Source organism: Phacochoerus africanus, chromosome 14 (assembly GCF_016906955.1).
Source record: "Phacochoerus africanus isolate WHEZ1 chromosome 14, ROS_Pafr_v1, whole genome shotgun sequence".
NCBI lineage: Eukaryota > Metazoa > Chordata > Mammalia > Artiodactyla > Suidae > Phacochoerus > Phacochoerus africanus.
The window spans coordinates 48,564,511-48,587,840 of NC_062557.1; the positions used below are offsets into that span (position 1 = coordinate 48,564,511).

The window sequence follows — 23,330 nt, forward strand, 5'->3', positions numbered from 1 at the left end:
CTTTTCTCTCCCAGGCATATGTCAGGGCTGGGACTGGGGCGGGGAGGCTACTTGGTCCCAGGTCTTTAGTGTTTGGTTCTTTTTTTTTTTAGGGCTGCTTGTGTGGCATGTGGAAGTTCCCAGACTAGGGGGTGAATCGGAGCTGCAGCTGCCGGCCTATACCACAGCCACGCCAGATCTAAGCTGCATCTGTGACCTACACTGCAGCTTGCTGCAGTACTAGATCCTTAGTCTATTGCGCAAAGCCAGGGATTGAACCTGCATCCTTGTGGATGCTGGTCGGATTCTTAACCCACTAAGCCACAACCTGAACCCTCCCCCCCCTTTTAAAATTAAAGTATGCTTGATTTACAATATTGTGTTATTTTCAAGTGTACAGCAAAGTGATTTAATTATATCGTATGTGTATATGTATTTATATTCTCTTTGGTTCTGAAAACTTACTTGGTGGAGGGAGAGGTGGCGAGGTGGTGGCAGGGCTTCTGCTGCTCTTACTGTAAACCCAGTGTCCAGATGTGCTGGGCAGTGTCCACCCTCAAAGAGCCAGCAGGAAAGTGGGCAGGACTGGGAGGACCAGGGAGAAAGAGAGGGGAAGGACGGGTAGTGATATGAGGGGTGGGTATGTTGGAGGGACACTGGCTATGTGGGGACCTTGCTTGGGGAACAGGGGCCACCAAGGAGTGATGGAGAGAGGGACCCATGCTTTTGACACCGGCCAGACAGCCACCAGCGCCAGTTAGGAGAGACACAGCTGTGGAGCCCAGCCACTGCCTTTTGGGGGAATCGGGGCTGGCGGGGAAGCAGATGGTTTTCTGGGAGGCCAGCACTGCCTTTGGCCCTACCTTCTCCCCCTCAGCATTGCTTTATTTCCTATTCCTCAGGGCAGACACGAGCTGGGGGATCTGGGCCTCTTGCTTGGGCTGCAAGAATGGCCACCAGTGAGACCGAAGCCACACGAAACCTCTCATTTTCCTGCCGCCAAGCGTTTGTTGAGGCCGTTGCCTCTCGCAGGGCGCCCAGCAAGCCTTCCTTCAAAAACCCAATGAGGTTCACAGGCTGTTTTTTCCGGTCCCCCCGTGGGGAGGCTCAGACCTGAAGCTGGGCCCAACTCTGTGGGGGAAGACTACTGGACATTTCAGGCCGTAGACTGCATCAGAACCAGAAGCTCTGCCGACTGGCACCCCAAAGCCTGGCTTGGAGGGTCTCCACGGTGTGGAGGTGGTGATTCTGTAACCACCGCTGGGCTGGGATCTAGTGGTTCCAGGGTAGGGACAACTTCGAAGGAGTAGTGCTGGTTATTTCCTAGAAGACAAGGCTGGATCGCTCCAAGGCAGGGCTCCAAGGCAGCCCTGGGGGTCTGCTGGCATTGCTCGTTCCTGCCAGTGGTGGCCATGGGCTCCTCTTCATCCTGTTGGCACTGTAGGTTGGTACAGTGCTGTGCAGCTTATAAAGCCTTTCCTTGTACTCTTCTGGTTCTTAGCAGCCACCCGAGAGAGAACCGTTTTGGCCACATTATGGCTGAGAAGCTGGGGTCTTAGAGAAAGGCAGCCAGCTGGTAAGACACCAGCTCGAGGCTTGGGATTTCAAGTTAGCATTCTTTCTGCTACCCCGAGAAATAATTACCGAGTACAAATAATTACTGAGTATCTCCTGCTGTATTTCACCATTTCGAAGACACCCTCCTCCGCCCCCCCTCCCCATTGAAATCTCCAAAATCAGGCTGCATGTCACTAGCAGTTGTACCATAGTTTGTAACCGGTGGTGTCTTTGTTTTGTTGGTGGCACATAAAATAATGTATAGCTTACAATGGATGTTACTTGAGACTTGATGAAATGGGGCGTGTGTATAACTCTGGTGTATGTAGATGTGGCTTCTGCCTGCCAGGAGTTTTCAGTTTGGAGGCAAGATTGGACCATCCTAGCCATTCAGAGAAACAGAATAAGTTGTGCACCCAAGTCGAGGCATGTGCTCTGGGGATTCTGGCTGAGGGGTTTCAGAAAGACTTGGGGGGATGATGGGTGGGATTTGAGCATCCTGGTTCTTGTGGACCAACCAGCTCGTCTGAACCATGCACCCAAGCCCTGGTAGCATGGTGGTTCAAAGCTTGGGTGCTGCAGGCTGACCGGGCTGCACATGACGTCAGCCTGTTGACTGAGTTATTTAACCCTCAGCCTCCGTGTCCACACCCGAGGCTGGGGATGCTAAGAGTGCCTGCCTTGCGGGGGGGTTGGGGGCGCGATAAAAAGATACACATAATGTACTTAGTCAAGGGCCTGGCACCTTTAGTGAGGGTTCAGTTAACGTCAGCTGCTCCTGTCACAAAACGAAGCCTATAAATTGGACAGATTTCGAGCTGTCCGGCTGACCAACATTTGTTGATCAACTGCTGTCCCTGTTAGGTGCCGGCACATTTGTCATCTCATTTCCTCGTCACCAGGAAGGTGGGGAGCATTATTCCAATTTTACAAATGAAGAGAATGGGGCCCGAGGTCACAGCTGGCCAGAGGCCGGGCTGGGATCTGCATGCTGGTCTGTCTGAGTCCCAGTCCGGCGCTCTTTTCACTGAACCACAGCTGCTGGAGAAGAATTACAGGCAGGAAAGGAAACCCTGCCGATCCCAGGGGCCTTGCTGCAGGCAGGGTATCTTATAATCTCATTACTGCTACTGTTGGGCATTCTTCATAGTGGGTTTTCTGGTGTTTTAAGAAAGAGAGGCCTCATTCAGAGGCGTGGTGGCTAATGTGACAGAGGGGGACTTTGCCCAGACCTTAATCTCCCCTTCCCATCTCCCATGCCCCACCAGAACGGCTGTTGGTCGCTCTGGCCCCTGTTCCTTCTTTTGGGCTTGCCTGACCTCAGGGCTCACCCTCCTGGCCTGTGGGCTGTCCCCCTGCCCACCATGGAGAGACCGCCAGTGTGTGGTCATGCCAACACCGTAGCTTGGGACCCTGCCAGGGGCTGTGGGCCTCCTCGCCTGGAGTCTCCTCCCTGCCCTGTGAGGTTAACACAAACACATTTATCTTCTCTCCCTGCCTCTCTCTTCTCTCCATCGTATCCCCTCTTTCACCTGGAACACATAGGCTGTGTGACCTTAAGCAGATCAATTGACATCTCTGAGTTGCATTTCCTACCTCCTCTCCAACTGGATCATCTTAAGGATCAAATGGGAGGTAGTAGGAATGAATCCTGAGTCTGGATCTTGACTCCTGCGCTACCACTGTGGGTCCTGGGATGTTGAACCTGATATTCTTCTACCTCTGTGGCCTTATCTGCAAAATGGGAATAGCAGCCTCTCTGCGAAGGTCCCTTTGTTACAGCACAGCCAGTGTCCACTCCTCTGTGCATCCATGCAGGCGTTGGCTCAGCCCCATGACGGCTCCTCTTTTATTGGGTTCTCATTATTTATTTCTGTGATTGTCTTGGTCGCTAGATGGAAATCCGTTCCTTTATTCAGTCTTTCATTCAGCAAGTAATTATTGCGCACCCATATGCCAGGTGCTGAGCTTAATGGATGAAGTGGAGGAAATAGACAATTAAATGAGACATTACAATGCAGAGACATCAGTGATTCGAGAGGGCATGTGCAGGGTGCTATGGGAATACCACCTGGGGAAGGCAGGAAGGCTTCCTGGAGGAGGTGATCTCTAAGCGAAGACCTAAAGGACAGGCAGACATCAACCAAGTAACGGGGAGTGGGTAGGAGGAGAAGGACTGAGGGTGGTCTTCCCAGGTCCCCAGCCCTGAGCCAGTGCCTGGCCCAGAGTGGATCAGTAAGTTCGTTGCCTATCTCATTCCTTCCTCGCCTCCTCTGAATGTGTTCCTGTGCAGCATCAGGGGGCTTGGACCACAACGCTTCCTGGGCCCTGGGGTGCTGTGGCCAAGGGGGTTGCCCAAGTAGCCTGGATGTGGCATGTCTTAGGGAGGCTGGCTGTAGGGTTGGGGCCGGGGGCAGGAGTGGGATCTGCTATTGACCCCTTGGCTTTGAGCAGAAATGCAGATGAGCCAAAAGCAGGTGTGGGAGGAAGCAGGGTGGATGTTGAGGATGCAGGAGCCTTCCTGAAGTTTCCTTTCTCCAGGGGAAGGAGAGAAGGGCCCATGAGGGACAGCCTGCTCTGGTCCCTTTAGGGGCAGGGAAGCTGGCGAGCTTGACCACATCTCTTCAACCTGACATGGTTTTTTCTAGCAGAACTGTTTAAGAGCTGGAAGGGACATTGCCAGCCTTCTCTGCAGCCAGGGTTCCCTCTAGCACGTGATTCCTCCACATGTGTGAGATGGCCCAGTTCACATCCTAGGACTCTGCCCTCTTCCCCGACCTTCACTGTCACTTGAAGCCCCCAGGGATGGACCCATGCCAAGACCTTCTCTGACCTCAATTGAGCTGTGCCCTCCCCCAGTCCCTGGGGACACTGCCTGGCCTCTCGGATCTCCCGTGGTTGCAGCTGGAGTTTCTGGAGCTGGAGCAAGTGCAGGATGGGGCTGGGCTGTGTGTCTGGCGGCAGGCTGGGCTGGAGGAGGGAGAGCAAAGATAAGATTGGTGTCCTGGGTGAGGCTGGGCAGGTGGTGGGGTACTTTTCACGCTGTGTTGGGGGCCAGGGCATGAAGAGGACAGAGCTAGTGCTGGGAGAAAGGAATGAGGGCTCGTCGTGATTGCCATTTTCTGAGGGTAATTGTGCCTCTCCCTCCCTGGACAGAATATGTATACACCACAGCTTATTCTACAACCACTGTGTAAAGTGGGTCAGATTTCTCCGTTTTACAGATTTGAAAACTAAGGCCCAGAGGCTGAGTAACCAGCCCGCAGGGCTCATAAGTAGCAAAGCCACGGGTTCAAATCTTGTCTGCTCTACTGTAATTCTTCCACAGCAGGCTGCCCTTTATTTTATTTTTTTAAGGGATATAAAAATTCATTCCTTTGCTTTTGAGCCAGGACACTGCTTTTCTCCCAAAGCTGGAACAGGACCGAGAGCTGTGGGTGGACATTGAGTGCGATGTGTTCATTAGTGTTAGAAGAGGCTCTGAGACCCAGGGGAGCCCTGGGCTGAGCTCCGGGGCCAGGGTTTCTCACTCTTGTTAATAGCACAGTGCTTGGCACCTCTGAGCCCTCGGCCTGTAGATACAGTACAGGTCTTCCCAAGCCATTTATTTTATTTATTTCTTATTTTTCTTAGGGGATAGCCACAGGATATGAGGCCTGCTCTCTCTTTTAAGGCACATTAAAAAAATATTTTTAGGAGTTCCTGTTGTGGCTCAGCAGGTGAAGAACCTGACATAGTCTCCAGGAGGCTGCGGGTTTGATTCCTGGCCTCGCTCAATGGGCTAGGAATCCGGCGTTGCCGTGAGCTGTGGTGTAGGTCACAGATGCGGCACAGATCTGGTGTTGCCCTGGCTGTGGCATAGGCCGGTAGCTGCAGCTCCCATTCGACCTCTGGCCCAGGAACCTCCATATGCTGTGAGTGTGGCCATAAGAAGAAAAAAGAAAAACTAAAAAAAAAAAATTTTTTTAAACCACAGTAATGCATGCAATGATTGAAAAATAAAACGGAGGCTGTTTTGTGAAAGAAAGCAGTTCACCAAGCCTCTGCCCCCTCCTACAAGCCACACCTGCAGAGGAACCACATCTTACTCTTTAGCTGTTTTTTTAAACCTTTGAGTAGGAGGTTTGGGCTCTGTGATGGCCTCGCGAATGCCCTTAAAGATGCAGGCACCTGGAGTTCCCATCATGGCTCAGTGGTTAACGATTCCGACTAGGAACCATGAGGTTGCGGGTTCGATCCCTGGCCTTGCTCAGTGGGTTAAGGATCCGGCGTTGCTGTGAGCTGTGGTGTAGGTCGCAGACGCGGCTTGGATCCCGCGTTGCTGTGGCTCTGGCGTAGGCTGGTGACTACAGCTCCGATGGTACCCCTAGCCTGGGAACCTCCATATGCCACGGGAGTGGCTCAAGAAATGGCAAAAAAAGACACACACAAAAAAAAGACCAAAAAAAAAAGATGCAGGTACCTGCTTGCTTTCTTTTACTTCATTTTAATTCTCCTTACCTGGAGAGCTGCTTACTTCGAAAATGGGAAAATTGAGGCCCCCCCCAGCCATTTGGGCCCGCCCTGAGTCCCACACCATCCGGTACCCCCGTCTGCCTCCCATCACCCATAACAGGGCAGCAGCATTGAACACTCACCCAAGATAAGGATGGAAGGACAGGGGTGCTTGCTGGACCCTCACTTTCACATACCCCCGCCCCACATGAGTCTCCTTTTACACATTCTGACATGGTGTGTCTCCCCTGGGAGGGACCCCTTGCCCTTACTGCATATGATGTGTGATGGCGCCACCAGCCCTGGGCTCCCCAGAAAAACAGCACGGGCGAAGGAGAGGTCAAAGGGCAGGGTAAGTCAATGTGGAGTAACAGCTCCGGGCGGACACCCAAATCCTGCAGTTCCTTGTTTGATCTTCAGGAAGTTGTCCAACGTCAGCAGCAGCAGCAGCAGCAGCAGCAGCTGGGGTGGTTGCAGCCCCAGCTACGGTGTTGCTCAGGCAGACACACAGAGCCCCCCGACGCGCAGGGGAAGGCGCTGGTGGAAGATGATGGATTTCTTAAAGACCCTTTTGGTAAGTGTACGAGGCTACCTGGAAATAAATGCCTTTCTACACAAGCTGCCCCAGGTGGCGCGTCAGGGAGGAAGGAGCCAGAACCCCTCCTGCTGTCACCTGGCAGGGAGCCCCTGGTGGCTGCTGGCCTATGTGGGGTATGGAAGCCACCTGTCACTCAGGGGAAGGAGGAGTCAAGATCAAGGACAGAGGGGACTGTGTGTGCTGAGGGGGATGTGTGAGGGGGTGGACAGAGTCGGGGACCAAGACCCTTCCTCCTCGGCCTGGAGATCTGAAGTGGCGGTCCTGGTATGGGACTGGGCAGCGCTCACCTCTGTGCTCCTCTGCCAAGGCTTCCTGATGCTGGGTGAGGGCCTGAGGGGACCCTGAGCTGACTGTGGGCTGTGCCAGTTGGGGCGCCAGGGCGGGAGAGGGAGGGACTCTGTAGCTGGGCTTCCGCCTGGCCCCAGACACTTGGAGCGGGCAGGCCAGCCCTGTGGGTCCAGCCCTCTCCCCTTTGTGCTGTGTGCCAGGATGGCCCTGGCAAGGGACTCTGTCCTGTCACAGAGCCTTGGAGCTGTGCAGTTAGTGTGACACCTGGGGGTGGCATGTACGACATTCCGGCTGGTCTGGGAGTTAAGGTCTTTTCCTGCCAAGTCAGACGGTCCCTAGAGGCTCTGTGGGCCCCTCTGTTTCAGCTCTGCCAGGCCCTTGTGCCCAGACTGGTGAACATGGGTTGCGACTGCTGGCCTTTTCTCATTCACAACCTGCCTGCTGCAGGCAGGGGGTGGGCTGTGTTCTTTCCTTCCCTTCCCTTCCCTTCCTGGGCTCTAATTATCTTCCTTTCTCTAGGGTGGCTGAAGGTGACAGTTTAGGAATGAGCACGGGGGGTGGGTAACAGGACACTTGTTTAGGGTTTGGGCCAAGGAGTCCCCCCATCTCAGGCTGCGCCAGGGGTGGGGTGTGAGCCTGGCGACCCTCTTACAAACAGAAATGGCCTGACCTCCCCCGACCCCGGACCTTGGCAGGGTGTGGAGTGGTACATTGGAGGGTTTTAAGCCAGAGATGTCATCTGAATGGATTTTCAGGAGGACCGTGTGGCCGTTGTCCGGGGAGCTGCAGCACTGGTGCGGAGGCCCGGAGGCTGGGGAGGAGGCTGCATGGTCCTGATGAAGGGCAGTGAGAGATGGCGGAGGTCGGGGAGCTGCTGAGAAGTGCTGAGGCTTGGGATATGGATATGGATATTTTTTGACAGGGGGCTTACAGGTTGATAGCGAGTAGAGAATCAGGAAGAAATCAGTGATGACCCTGGGCGTTTTGTCCTGAGTGTCAGGCTGTGTGGACAATGGGCAGACTGGCTAGGGTGGAGGAAAGTCTTCGAGGGAAAGAGTTAATGAGTGTGCTCTTGCGCCCGATTAAGTCTGAGATGCTTATCAGACACACACGCGAGACACACACACTGAGTTGGCAAACCCAGATAGATCTGGACTTGAATCTGGCGAAGGGGGTTCACTTTGGGTAAGTGGCTCAATCCCTCAATCTCTCCTAGCCCTCTATCCCTCCCTCCCTGGGTACTTGTGGGACTTACGGGTGGCATTTGGAATGTGCCTGATTCAGTACCCCCATGCCTGGCACGTCACTGTGTCCAACAGAGTATATATACTTGGGACACTCCAAACTGCTCATATCTTCTCATTTGTCCACTCAGGACCATGCAACGGCTCCCTATGGCACAGAGCAGAGCTTGGAGGTTGGGCCTGGTGGACCGACTTAGCTCATAGATGAATTTTGTTTGGCCCACACGGAGACTTAAAAAAATTTGAATTGTTTATCAGTGTATAAAAATTGGGAGAGGTCATACACACATTTGGATTTCTGGCTTATCTGGGTAAGTTGAAAACTCTGATAACACTGAGCCTGCATCTCTGCCTTCAGCCTGGCAGAGATGGGTAGCAGCTGCCCCTTTTGAACGGAGCGAGCACTCTTCAGTTCACCGTTGTTTCACTCTCCAGCTCTTGTTGTTGTTGAGGGGAAATGTATATATCATACAATTAATCATTTAAAGTGACAGCCCAGTGGCGTTTTATACATTCACAATGTTGTGCAACCGTTGCCTCTGTCTAGTTCTCCTGTTTCCATCACTCCCGGATAAAATCCCGTTAAGCTATTGCTCTCCATTCTCTCTCAACTCCAGTCCCTAGCAACCATTCATCTGCTTTCAGTCTCTGTGGATTGATTTCCCTATTCTGGATATTTCATAGGAATGCAATCATATAACATGTGGCCTTTTGGATCTGGCATCTTCCACTTGTTTTTTTTTTGTTTGTTTTTGCTTTTTAGGGCTGCACCTGCAGCATATGGACGTCCCCAGGCTAAGGGTCGAATTGGAGCTGCAGCCGCTGGTCTACTAGGCCACAGCCACAGCAGTGCAGGATCTGAGCCACGTCTGCAACCTACACCACAGCTCACAGAAACGCCAGATCCTTAATCTACTGAGCAAGGCCAGGGATTGAACCTGCGTCCTTATGGATACTAGTCGGGTTCGTTACCGCTGAGCCCCTTAGGAACTCTCCACATGGTATGTTTTGGAGGTTCATTCGCATTGTAGCATGTGTCAGCACTTCATTTTTTTTTTTTTTTTGGCTGAGTGATATTCCATTGCATGGATATACAATTTGTTTATCCCTCCCTCCCTCCCTCCATCCATATGCTGATGGACATTCTGGTTATTTCTACCTTTTGGAAAGTGTGAACAGTGATGCTCCTTCGTGTACAAGTGAATGACATTCGTGTTTGAGTACCCGTTTTCACTTCTTTGGGCATCCTCCTAGGAGCGGAATTGCCGGGTCCTGTGGCACCTCTGGGTGTAACTTACTGAGGAGCTGCCAAACTGTTTCCCACAGCAGCTGCACCATTTTACAGTCCCACCAGCAACGTGTGAATGTTCTAATTTTTCAACATGCTTGCCCACACCTGCTATTTTCTATGTTTTGATTGTAGCCATCCTAGTGGGTGTGAAAGTGGTATCTCATTGTGGTTTTGATTTGCATTTCCCTGCAGCTAATGATGTGGAGCATCTTTTCATGTGCCTGTTGTTCATTTGCATATCTTCTTTGGAGAAACATCTATTCAAGTCCTTGGCCCAGATTTATTTTATTTTTTAAAAAATTTTATGGCTGCACCTGAGGCACATGGAAATTCCCAGGCCAGGGATTGAATCCAGGCCACAGCTGTGATCTATTCTGGGTCCTTTAACTCACTGTGCTGGGCTGGGGATCAAACCTGCACCTCCGAAGTGACCCAAACGGCTGCAGTTGAGTTCTTAACCCACTGTGCTGCGGCAGGAGCTCCTGCCCACTTCTTTTCCCATTGATTGGTCTTGGCATCCTTGTCAAACTTTAGCTGGCCGTAAATGCATGGATTTACCTCTGGACTCTAAAGTTTGTTCCATTGGTCTGTACGTATGTCCTGAAGCCAGTATCACACTGTTTTGATCACAGCTTTGTAGTAGTTTGAAATTGGGAATTGTGAGTTCTTATCCAAGAATGTTTTGGATATTCTGAGTTCCTTGAGTTTGTATGTCCACTTTAGGATCAGCTTTTCATTTCCTACAAAGAAATCCAGCTGGGATTTTGACGGGAATTGGACTGAATCTGTAGACCACTTTGGGTGGTCATTGCCATCTTAATACTAAATCTCTCAAGGTATAAACAGGGATGTCATACCATTTATTTAGGTCTTTAATTTCTTTCATCAGTGTTTTTTAGTTCTTTTTTTTTTTTTTGGCTGTGCCAGTGGCATGTGGACGTTCCTAGTCCAGGGGTTGAACACTCGAGCCACAGCAGGGATCAGAGCCACTCCAGCGACAAAGCTGGATCCCTAACCCACTGTGCCACAAGAGAACACCAGTGTATTTTAGTTTTCGGTGTACACATCTTTTACCTGCTTCGTGGAATTGTTTTAGATATTTTATTCTTTTTGGTGTTCTTGCAAATGGAATTGTTTTCTTAATTTTCATTTCAGATGGTTCATTGCCGGTGTATAGAAATACAAATGGCTTGTGGGTGTTGATCTCATACTCTGCAATTCTCCTGACTTCCTTTATTAGCCCTAGTAGTGTTTTTGTGGATTCTTTGGATTTTCGATATTGAATCATGTCATCTGCAAATAGAGCTAGTTTTATTTCTTCCCTTTCAATTTGGGTACCTTTCTTTCTCTTGTCTAATTGCTCTGGCTACAACTTTCAGTACACTGAATAGTAGTAGTGAAAGGGGGCATCCTTGATTGCTTTTCTCTTCATTCTTTTGTGTTACGTGCCTGGTACTTGTAGTCGTTTGCATTTTCAAATCCTCTCCTACAGATTTGAATATAAATCTGCCTAATTTTAAAGATGTCCTAGGAGTTCCCCGTCGTGCGTGGCTCAGTGGTTAACGAATCTGACTAGGAACCATGAGGTTGCAGGTTCGATCCCTGGCTCAGTGGGTTAAGGATCCGGCGTTGCCATGAGCTGTGGTGTAGGTTGCAGACGCGGCTCGGATCCTGCGTTGCTGTGGCTCTGGCGTAGGCCGGTGGCTGCAGCTCCGATTGGACCCCTAGCCTGGGAACCTCCACGTGCCAAGGAAGTAGCCCAAGAAATGGCAAAAAGACCAAAAAAAAAACCCAAAAAAACAAAAAAAACCCCGAAGGCTGTCCTATAAAAACCCAGCTATCCTCCCACCCTTCCTCCCTGCCCCGTCTCGGCTCTGGCCAGGTTGGTCCCTTTCACCCCGTGTTTGATGGTGGTGAGGTGTTGACGATGAGGTGTTTGATGATACACCCCGCGTCAAACACGACTAATTCCAAAGGTCAGTAGTTCTCACAATGTGGTCCCTGGATCAGGAGTGTCAGTATCACCTGGGGGGAACTTGGTAGAAATGCAGCTTCTCTTGGGGTGGGGCCGGGAACCTGTGTTAACAAGCCCCCCAGGTGACTCCGTTGCAGCACCATTGCCCTAGGTAGCAGAGAACCTAGCAGCCTCCTGGCCCAGGTTGACATGGCTGAAGTCCCTCTGCAGGACTCCAGCAGCTGAGGAGCTGTCTTGAGTGTGAGCCGGTGGGAAAGGAGATCAGAGAAGGGAAGAAGGAGCATGAAGGCTGTTCAGGGGCGAAGTGGGGGCGGCTTTGTTGGAAAAGGGCCTGTGACTGGATGCACCTTATTGGAGGCACCTGTTGACTGTCTGGGGCGAGGGGCACAGTCTGTGGCCAGAGAACAGACAGCACTCACTAGGGCATACGTCGCTCTATTTGGCCCTGACTGCAGCCGTCTCAACGAGCCAGCCCTGGCCACTCCCAGGCCTAGGACTCAGTCTCCTTTGCCCACTTCATTCTCACTCTTATTGGGCATGGTGTTCAGTCACTCATTTCAGCAAACGTCTCTTGAGCACCTACTCTGTGCCAGGCAGCTGTAAGCCCAGGGATACGGCAGTGAACAAAATAATCAGAGCCCTGGGGTTGAGGACCTTCTGCTCTAGTGAACCACCCTTTGCTCCAGCATCTTCTGCAGTTTTGGCAGCTAATTGTCCCTCAGCCTGCCATCCTATGGATGGGGGCCTCTGAGCCAGCAGCAGAGCCAGGGTGGTGAAGCATGTGCTAAGTGCCGTGATTGGGCAGCCGTGGGACACATCGATCTGGCGTCCACTGGGGTATGTTCTCTGGGTTCCCAGCTCCCCTCCCTTTCCAAAAACCTGTCTACAAAACTCTCCAGAAATATGATTCTTTTGTGGTGTCTTCTCCATGGAATGAGAAACTTGCTCAGACCCCTGCTTTCTTCCTCCCCCCTGTGTGGTCCAGCCCACAGCTCCATCCCCTTTTCCTGGGACCCCTGTGGGGTGGAAAGCATCCTATCCTCCATCCTTGTTTTGTTTTAACGTTCCTGGCCGCTGTTGACCTGCCTTTGGCTCCTCGTGTGCGTCCTGGGTGCGGGTGGGATGAGGAGACAGTTGCCGCTGTACACGCAGTGAGGTCTGTGTTGGGTGCTATGCCGGCTCTGCAGACAGGCTCACGTTGTCCCTCCACAGCCCAGAGCATTTGGCACTGTATGAGCCCCCGTTCTAAGGGGCAGGTGCTCAGACAGTGTCGTCCTGTGTGTGAGCAGTGGGTGTGTAGTACCTCCTGGGCAGGGGGATAGGGAACCACCCAAACACTGCTTGCCTGCAGGAGGGGAGCAGAGGAGCCCAGAGCTAGGGCAGGACCCCCAGCAGGGATCCAGTGGGCAGCAGGTGGGTAGCAGTGGGTGTTTCTTTTCCAGCGAGGGTCAGTGAGGAGGAGGAGGAGGAGGAGGGAGAGGGGCATGTGCTGAAACTCCAGGAACTCCAGACAGCACTGCAGCACGAGAACAGGTGGTGCCCGTCTACAGGGAAAGGCCATGCCCACAGGTAGAGCTGCGGTGGACCAGAGGGAGGCAGGCCAGGCTGCTTCTGCTTCTGCTCGCTGCGATGGGGCGGTGGCCCTCCTGTACTCGCCTGTGATGTATTCCCTCCATTGCTCCTGCTCCTTCTGCCTTGGAGCCTTCCCCCACAAGGCCTCGCTTTGTCCTTCTGAAGGAAGACCGGGTGGTTTTTATACTGGGAGGTGGGGAGGAAGGGCTTGAACCTGGACCAAACCTTGGGGCCCAGCCTGTGGTTTCCTCGGCTGGGCGCTGGCCCTCCGTGATTATTTCATGGCCTACGTGATGGGCTGTTAAAGCAGAGCCCAGGGAGAAACGCTGGCCACGGCTCTGATTTGGGGGGCCGTGGCTGTTGCTGATAATAAGTTAGACAGCTGGGCCACTGCTATTGATGAGGAGGCCAAATGACGTTTCTCGGTGAAAATCCAGCGCCCCGCTTCCCGACGGAGGGGGATCCCCTCCCAAAGGATGCCCTGGACAGGACTTTGTTCTGTCCGAAAGGACCCATGGGGCACTGCCAGTGAGTCAGTGAGCATTTATTGAGTGCCTGTTGTGTGCGTGAAGCAATCTCAGTGGGTGTGGACGAGGGTGGGACTGAATGGCTGGAGCTACTGTTCTAGGCTGGCCTGAGTCACTCTGCTTCTGGGTGGAAAAAAGACTTACTCTTTGCCAAGGCTGGAACTGTCCCATTGGAAAGTTCAACAAGTCACCATGAAGTGGGCCCAGGCCAGCTGAGGCCAAGTTGCCACTGGCCGCTTTCTGCTCTTGGATGCTGTCTACACAGCAGTTGTCCACCTAGTGGGTTACTCAGTGCTGAGGCTGAATCACAGCCCTTTCACCTCACCACCTGCATCAGCCCCAAGGCCGTGGAGCATCTTCATTTGGGAAATAGACCCGTTTTTTGTTTTTTGTTTTCTTATTAGGGCTGCACCTGCAGCATATGGAAGTTCCCAGGCTAGGGGTCGAATTGGAGCCACAGCCACAGCAATGCCAGAACCTTAACCCACTGAGTGAGGCCAGGGATAGAACCCAAATCCTCATGGATACTAAGTCAGGTTAGTTACCACTGAGCCAAAAAGGGAACTCCAGAAATAGACTCATTTTTAACAGTAATTGTCTCTGGAAAGACCAATGAAGTCAAGAAAAGCTAATCTAAGTATGGAAAAGCTAATTATCCTGAAACTACTAGACCATCTCCCAGCAGGACAAAGCTTGTTTCCAGAGCGAGCTTTTCAATAGTGTAGGAATTGTTTTTTTTTTTTTTTTTTTGTCTTTTTGCTATTTCCTGGGCTGCTCCCACGGCATATGGAGGTTCCCAGGCTAGGGGTCGAATTGGAGCTGTAGCCACCGGCCTACGCCAGAGCCACAGCAACGCAGGATTCGATCCGCGTCTGCAACCTACACCACAGCTCACGGTAATGCTGGATCGTTAACCCACTGAGCAAGGGCAGGGACCGAACCCGCAACCTCATGGTTCCTAGTCGGATTCGTTAACCACTGCGCCACGACGGGAACTCCTTTTTTTTTTTTTTTTTTTTTTTGATTAAGGTATGGTTGATTTGCAATGTTGTTAGTTTGGGTGTGCCACAAAATGATTCAGTTATATATAGATACATACCTACTCTTTTTCAGATTCTTTTCCATGATAGTTTATTACAAGATATTGAATATTGGAGTTCCTGTTGTAGCTCAGAGGTTAACGAAACTGACTAGCGTCCATGAGGATGCTGGTTCGATCCCTGGCCTTCCTCAGTGGATTAAGGATCTGGTATTGCCCTGAGCTGGGGTATAGGTTGAAGACGTGGCTTGGATCCTGCGTTGCTGTGGCTGTGGCATAGGCTGGTGGCTACAGCTCCAATTCGACTCCTAGCCTGGGAACCTCCATATGCTGTGAATGCGGTGCTAAAAAGCAAAAAAAAAAAAAGAAGATATTGAATATAGTTCCCTGTGCTGTGTAGTAGGTCCTTGTTGTTTATTTTATGTATCGTAGTATATCAGCTAATCATAATTTATCATGTATCCCTTCCCCTACTTTTCCCCTTGGTAACCATAAGTTTGTTTTCTATGTCTGTGAGTCTGTTTCTGTTTTGTAAAGAAGTTCAATTGTGTCATTTTTTCAGGTTCCACATATAAGTGATGTCATGATATTTGTCTGAGTAGTTTTTTAAAAACAGCTTTATTGAGGTGTAATTCACCTACCATAAAGCCACCCAACGGAAGTGTGCAGTTTAATGGTTTTTAGTATATTTATAGACTCGTGGAACCATCACCACAGTCAATTTTAGAACATTTTCATCACCTCACATAGAAACCTTATATCCTTTAGCTTATCATCCTGCAAATCTCCCATTTCTCACAGCCCTAAGCAACCACAAATCTGCTTTCTGTCTCTATAGCTTTGCCTATTCTGGGCATTTTATATTAATGGGGTCATACACGTGTGGCCTTTGGTGCCTGGCTTCTTTCATGGAGCATAATATTTTTAAGGTTTATCCATGTTGTGGCTTGTGTCAGTACATCATTCTTTTTTTTTGTGGCTGCACCAGTGGTGCGTGGATGTTTTCAGGCCAGGGATTGAACCCATGCCACAGCAAGTGACTCAAGCCCCTGCAGTGACAATGTCACATCCTTAACCTGCTGAGCCACCTGGGAACTCCCTATTCTTTTTATTTTTGTTGTGAATGGCTGAATCCCATTCCATTGTATGGGTGTGCTCTAATTTGTTCATTCAAAAGTTGATGGACGGGGAGTTCCCGTCGTGGTTCAGTGGTTAACGATTCCGACTAGGAACCATGAGGTATCGGGTTCAATCCCTGGCCTTGCTCAGTGGGTTAAGGATCTGGCGTTGCCGTGAGCTGTGGTGTAGGTTGCGACGCAGCTCAGATTCTGCGTTGCTTGGGCTGTAGTGTAGGCCGGCAGCTGCAGCTCCAATTCGACCCCTAGCCTGGGAGCCTCCATATGCCGTGGGAGCGGCCCTAGAAAAGGCAAAAAAAAAAAAAAAAAAGACAAAAAAAAAAGTTGATGGACATTTGGGTTGTTTCTACTTTTGGGGTATTATGAATATTGCTGCTGTGAACATGGGTGTACAGGTTTTTGAGTGGACATATGTTTTCATCTCTCTTGGGGGTGTGTAGCTAGCAATGGAGTTGCTGGGTCAGGTGCTAATTCTGTGTTTAACTGTTTGAGAAACCGCCAAACTCTTTTCTGCAGTGGCTGCAGCATTTTACTTTCCCATCGGCAACATATGACAGTTCCAACTTCTCCACATTCTTGCCAACATTTATGATTTTTCTCTTAGGTTATAGCCATTCTAGTGGGTGTGCAGTGATCTCTCGTTGTGGTTTTGATTTACATTTCCCAGTAATGACTAATGATGTGGAACAATTTTGCATGTGTTTATTGTTCGTTTGTATATCTTCTGTGGAGAAATGTCTTAACTCAAATTCTTTGCTCATTTTAAAATTGAATTATTGGAGTTCCTGTCGTGGCTCAGCAGAAATGAAATCTGACTAGCACCCATGAGGATGCAGGTTCAATCCCTGGCCTTGCTCAGGGGGTTAAGGATCCAGTGTTGCCATGAGATGTGGTGTAGGTCACAGATGAGGCTTGGATCCAGCGTTGCTGTGGCTGTAGTGTAGGCCGGCAGCTGTAGCTCCAGTTTGGTCCCTAGCCTGGGAACCTCCGCATGCCACGGGTGCGGCCCTAAAAAGACAAAAGACAAAAAAAATTAAAAAAAAGGAATTATTTATCTTTTTATTATTGAGTTTGAAAAATTATTTGTATTTTGTAGATATGAGTCTTTTATCAGATATATGATTTGGAAATATTTCCTCCTGTTCTGTGGTTTGTCTTTTCATGTTCTTGGTGTATCCATTGAAGCAGGAAAGTTTTAAATTTTGGTGAGGTCTTATTTGTTGATTTTGCTTTTGTTTTTGTTGCTTATGATTTGAGTGTCATACCTAAGAATCCATTGCCAAATCCAAGAAACATTTACTTCTGTGTTTTTCTTTTAAGAGTTTTGGAGTTTTAGCTTTTACATTTAGGTAGTTGATCCATTTTCAGTTAATTTTTGTGTATTGTATGAGATTAAGGGTCCAGCCTCATTCTTTGCATGTGGCTATTTAGTTTTCGCAGCACATTTTGGCAAAGAGACCTTATTGAAGAGTCTTAGCAGTCTTTGTTAAAAATCAATTGCCATAAATAATATGGATTTATCTCTGAACTCTAAACTCTATTCCATGGATATATATCTACCTTTGTGTCATTACCACACTATCTTCATTACTTTTGCTTTGTCGTAAGTTTTGAAATTGGGAAGTGTGAGTCCTTTAACTTTGTTCTTTTTCAAGAATATTTTGGCTAAATTATTTGTTGATTGTATATAGAAATATAATTGATTTTTGTATATTGCTCTTGTATCTTGCAACCTTGCTTATTAACTCACTTATTAGTTCTAACAGTTTTTCTGTGACTTCCTAAGGATTTGCTATATACAAGATCATGTCATCTATAAATAGAAATAGCTTCACTTCCTCCTTTCCAATTTAGATGCCTTTTATATAGTTATTTTTGCCTAGTTGCTCTGGCTAAAACATCCAGTACAATGTTAAATAGAAGTGTTGAGAATGAATATCCTTGTCTTTTTCCTTATCCTGTTGGCACAGTGTCCAGTCTTTGATTATTAAGTGTGATAGTAGCTGCGGGTTTCTTGTAGATGCCCTTTTCATGTTGAGGAACTTCCCTCCTATTCCTAGTTTGTTGAGACTTTTTTTTTTTAAAAAAAGGTTTATTCATTTGGTTGGTTGGTTATTTATGGCTGTTTCTGCAGCATGTGGAAGTTCCTGGGCCAGGAATCAAACCCACACCATAGCAGCTACACAAGCCACTGCAGTAACAATGCTGGATCCTTAACCTGCTGCACCGCAAGGGAACTTAGATTTTTTTTTTTTAATCAAGAAAGAGTTTTGGGTTTTTGTCAAATGCTTTCTTCATATCTATTGAGATGGTAATTTTAAAAAATTCTAGTCATGTGGTATATGACATTAATTGATTTTTGGATGTAAAACCAACCTTGCATTCCTGGGATCAACTCTATCCAGTCATGTTGTGTAGTTCTTTTTATGTTGCTGGAATTAGTTTGCTACCTTTTTTTTTTTTTTTGAATTTTTGCATCTATTTTCATAAGCTATGTTGGTCTGCAATTTTCTCTTCTTGTGATGTTGTTGATTTTAGTGTCAGTGTAGTACTAGCCTCTTGGAATAAGTTGGGAAGCGTTCCTTCTTCTACTTTTGGATGAGTTTGCGAGGAATTAATAATACTTCTTCAGGGGGTAGAATGTACAGCTGAAGCCATCTGGACCTGGGCTTTTCTTTGTGGGTAGTTTTTTGACTACTAATTCAGTCTCTTTATTTATTATTATAGGTCTTTTTAGGTTTTCTGCTTCTTTCCAAGTCAGTACTGATAGTTTGTATATGGCTAGGCATTATCAATTTAAAGTTACCTAATGTATTGACACTCAGTTGTTCATGGTATTTGTATTTTATTCTACGTAGTTTTTCCTAACCACTTTCCTATAGATTGGCATTTAAGGTGTTTCCATTTTTTGCTTTTACAAACAATGCTTCAATGACGTTTTCTTGTATCCACCACTGTATTCATGTGTAAGTGTGTTTCCAGCATCCCTTCTTAGAAGAGGAATGGTTGGGTCAGAGGACTGTGTGTTAAAATGTTGATTGTTTTACCCCCTTGTCTTCTTTCTGCTCTCATCTTTCTAGCCTCCCTGATACATGTGAGTTCTTTATATCTATTGTTTTTGGTGTCCTGGAGACTGGAGTTGGTACGAATGCATAGAGCAAATGGAAAGGATAGGTTTGAGAGCTGGGTGTCTGGTGGCTACTTCTGGTCAAGGGTGCTTGTCCTCAACCCCATACATTCACACATGGAGTTTCCAGACCCTGGAACCTGAACCGCTAGGGGATTAGAGCCTTTGCCTCTGATGGGCCAGCTTTAACTTGGAAGAGGTCACATGGGGCAGGTTTCTGCAGGTGACTCCACAAGGTGACTCCTTTCCAGATGATTCTCTTCTGAGAATTCTGAGGGTGGCAGGGGCTGCAGGCAGTTCTGGCCCATTGATGCCTGCGGGGGTGGGGGTGGGGCGTTGAATGTTCTCCCTCTGTATGAAGATGCAGCAGGGACATGCTCAGTCCTCCTTGTCACTGCTTGCTTTTGTCTCCCGTTCATCTGGGGGCTGTCTGTTATGGGTGCTCATTTACTCAGGGCTTGCCAGTGCCCAGATGTGGGCACTGATGTTACAACAAGAAAGTGTAGCTGTTTTCACCGAATAGGAAGTAGGGACACTTCTGGGGGAAATTCTGCATATGTTTTGTTAGGGTAGAGCTTTCAGCCCCTTCCATCCTGCTTCCTTTTTCTCCTTTTGGTGTTGGAGTTTATATCAAAGTCGGTTAAAAGTTTGGACTTAGGTAGTTTATGATTTTAAAAATAGCCTATCCAGGCCACGGAGGCTGTAGTTCAATGGTTTTTAGGCTTTGCTCACAACTTCTCAGGTCCCCAAAGGTGCCTTGGGGACGGGGGTCAGGGACAGGCTGAGGTGGCACATCAGGGCCTCAAGCCCCCACGGTTGCCTTGGCCAGAGCAGCTCTGCTTTTCCTGGATTTGTGTATTCGAGTTCTAAGTGAGACTTTTGTGAGGAGACAGAAGGGTTGTGTGTTGCCACAAAAGTTGGAAAACTATGAGTGTGGGACATCTTGGCCCCACTCTTGGGTTGGAAACATTCCAAATGTGAATCCCACTGGGGGCTGAATCTCAGGGCTGGCCATCGCTTTGGAGACCTGGGCTTTTCCCAGGGGCCCTTCAGGCCCCTCCCTCTCGACAGAGACTGGGTAACTGTTCTCCCAGGGCCATGTGCCAGCCTGGGCATACTTTTTCCCTCTCCTGTTGTGTGGGGTGTTCTGGCTCTCCAGCCCTGCAAAAGCAAAATCAAATTATCTTCTCTCTTGATCCAAATGAATTTTGTCCCTGGGGAAGTCCTGGGCCGAGCTTTCAGACAGTGGTGGGAGGCTTTCTCAGCAGACCTCCTGGCTGACACCCCATCTTTCTCTCCCCACCCTCTTTATGTCTTTCAGTCTGCAGAGTTCTTTGAGATGCTGGAGAAAATGCAGGTGAGCATCCCCAGAGTCAAGGAGCCGAGCCCTGGGGAGGGGTGCGGCAGTGACCTCGAGGGATGCCCCACCGGGCAGAACGCCTGGGCAAAGTTTGGGGGCCTTGGAGAGAGGGCAAAGAAGAGACAACTCACAGTCCTCATGGCCTGGACCACCTGAGGCCATTTCCATGTTGGACAGCGCAGAGGATTCTGGGATGGCTCCTGCCTGAAGGATGGAGAGAAGAGAAACAGAACCTGGCAGCAGGGGTGTGGGTGGAGGGGTAGTTGGAGAGGGTCTGTTGTTCCTGGAATGGGTGGGAAAGAAAGCCCTTTCTTAGCGGAGTCATCTCAAGTCTGGAAGGCAGAGCAGTGGTGCGGGAGACAGACCTGAGTTCAAATCCTGCCTCTAACACTTGCTAGCACTAATTCCTTCCCTTTTCTAAGCCTCTTGCTCCTGTTATCTGTCTACTCACAGTACTCTTCTCACTCACACTGACACCAGACATGTGGCCGTCTCCCCACGCCAAAGAATTCTGCGACATCAGCTGGGGGCCCTACAATTTCACCCAGTTGTCACACTGTCTACCTGGAGATAGAGTCAGATACCGCAGCGGAGGGGCTCAGCCCCCCAAGACCTCCCTTCTCCCCTGACTTAGACATCAATGTCACGTCCAGTGGTCTCTTATGCTTCTGACTCACCAGCTTTCAACTGGAGGTTCCCATGACCCCCTCCTCCGATTTGATTAATGTGCTATAGTGGCTTACAGAACTCAGGAAAACAGTTTGCTTACTAGATGATCAGTTTATTATAAAGAAGCTATAACTCACGAGCAGCCAGATGGAAGAGCGGCTGAGGGCAAGGTATGTGGGAAGGGAGGGGTGTCAGCTTCCATACCTTCTCTGGACACAGCATGTGTTCACCAGACCCTATCCTTTCGGTTTTCTGTGGAGGCTTCTGTACATAGGCATGATCAATTCAATCCCTAGCCATTGGTGATTGATTGACCTTCCAATGGAGGTTGGGGTGGGGCTGAAAGTTCCAACCCTCTAGTCAGGGTTGGTTACCCTGGCAGCAAGCCCCCATCCTTAGGGGCTGTCCAAAAGCGCCTCCTTAACATAAACTTACAAGTAACAAGACATTCCTCTCACCTTTATGGCTCTGGAGCAGTTTCAGGAACCAAGGACAAAAGGCCAAATGCTATATAATAAAAGATGTTCCCATTGCTCTTATCTCCTAGGAAACTCCAAGGGTTGTAGAGCTCTGCCTCCAATTGCATGAAGACCAAACACATAAATCACACTATCACAGCTTCTATAAATAAGAATGCAAATACCCACTTACCTAGTTGTTGGGATGAAATGAGAACTATGTAAATACTCGGTAGGCACTGCACAAAAATGTCTTCAGTGTGGACTTGGGGATCGTTTATAATCATCTCTCACCCACGCGGGCAGGGCTCCCTGGTAAGAACCGCTGCCCCAGGGAATATGGGGAGAGTTCCAGAAGGCCTAAAAGATACACATGGAAAGAGTAGGAAGAAGATGCTGATAAGAGCCCACATGTTTCAAGCACTTCTCTGGGCTTAGAGGTTGACAGTGTTATTTCTTCCCGACAAGGCCCACAGGAGGTCATGATAGCGTTATTATCATCATCCCCATTTCACAGGCGAGAAAACTGAGGCGCAGAGCTGTTAAAGCACTCAAGAGATGTGGGCTCGTAAGCAGTTTCAGAGCCAGAAGGCTTAGCCATTACATGACGGTGCTCTTTAAGTAGATGCCGCAGGCTCCCGGAAGACCGACTCTGCAGTGCTGGTCTGGAGGCTGTAGGAGGAGAGGCAAATAGAGTGCTCGCAGCTGTCCTGAGATGCAGCTGGAGCGGCTGCGAGGGCCGCTGCCATCAGCAAGCGAGCAAGTGTGGTCCTCACTGGACGGCCAAGCCTTCCTAAGGGGCGGGGGAGGGGCCGTTTGAGGGAAAAATATTATTAGTGGTTGCGTCATTATCATGAGCAAGTTATTAAAGCCCCCCTCTGGGCCCAGCAGTGTGTGGACTACAAACTAATTTACATGCATTTAAGGAACTTCCAATCAAGTTGCGGCAAAAGGGAGGGCGTGGCCTTGGCAGCGAGCCGTGGGGGGCGGGGGGGGGGGGCAGTGTATACAGACGTACTGAATTGATCAGAGGAAAGCTGGGATTTTCACCTCCAGCCGTGGAATCCGTGCACTCTGGCGAGCTCGTGGGGAAGGTGCGGCTCACCTCGACGTCTTTCTGGTTATTCCCACAACCTGCGAGCCCCTCACCCCTAGCCGGTGCCCCTGGTCTCCTCAACAAAAGGCTTCTCTGTGTGAGCACAGAATTCAGCCCTGCTTCACTGGACTCATCCTTCTTTTGTTTCGAGGCTGCTAGATTGGGAGCCTGTCAAGGGCAGGGGGCTGGTTTTTATGCTGCCTCTGGGTCTCCATGGCAGCAGATGACACCTGTGCATGGTGGGGCAGTTCCATCTCAGTCGAGACTGCTGGAGGCTGCAACCAGGTGTAGCCCTCTACCTTGCGCCAGTGGACCCCAGCCTTTGAGTGGCCACAGTTTCCAACTCCTCTGTGTGTATGGGACTCACATGGAGGAGTGGCTGGTGTGAAGCAGGCTGCACCGCGTGGCTAGGCTCTCCCTGAGTGTGGGCGCTCTCTCTCAGGCTGTGGCGTGGAGACGGAGCCCCTCAACAGTGAAGGGTCCAGGGCGCTCTGAGAGTTGCGAAGATCTGAAACTAAGATCCAGGTCCAGACCTCCTGGACCCAGAGTCTAGGTATTTGAGAAAGGGTGCAATCCCATGAAGGAACGGGGGGCCAAGTGCACAATCTTTGGATCCCTTTGGTCCTGGGTTCAAGTTCTAACCCTGACACTCTCCTGCTGAGTATCCTTGGTCAAGGCACTCTACCTCTCTGAGTCTCAATGTTTTCACGGCTGGGAGATGGGGGAGGAGGGCATAAGCATAAGACCTATTGCAAAGGATGACACACAGAGAGGCCCCGGTGCCAGGCGGTGGCTCTCTCGTGGGGGAGGGCCTGGGAGGAGGTTTGCTCTCCTGCCCCGGGGCTATTCCCAGGTAGGGATGACTAATGCAGGACAAATAAAACAAACTGACATCACCTTGCTCCCCATCCGCCCAGTTT

General features: G+C 49.7%; 1 protein-coding gene across 16 annotated transcripts in view; it reads left to right on the forward strand.

Annotated features, from left to right (window-relative positions):
- The window catches only part of RAP1GAP2 (RAP1 GTPase activating protein 2), a 176,350-nt gene that overhangs the window by 98,436 nt on the left and 54,584 nt on the right, over positions 1 to 23,330 (forward strand). For 6 of the 16 annotated variants that reach the window (XM_047758834.1, XM_047758844.1, XM_047758833.1 and 3 more), the window contains one exon: positions 20,149 to 20,184. The exons of 4 other annotated variants lie outside the window; for them this stretch is intronic. In XM_047758834.1, coding sequence (XP_047614790.1) covers positions 20,149 to 20,184 — 36 coding nt within the window. Of the gene's footprint in view, positions 1 to 6,485; positions 6,605 to 20,148; positions 20,185 to 23,330 lie in introns of those variants that run through there. 6 more of the 16 variants (XM_047758829.1, XM_047758832.1, XM_047758830.1 and 3 more) reach the window with 3 other exon arrangements.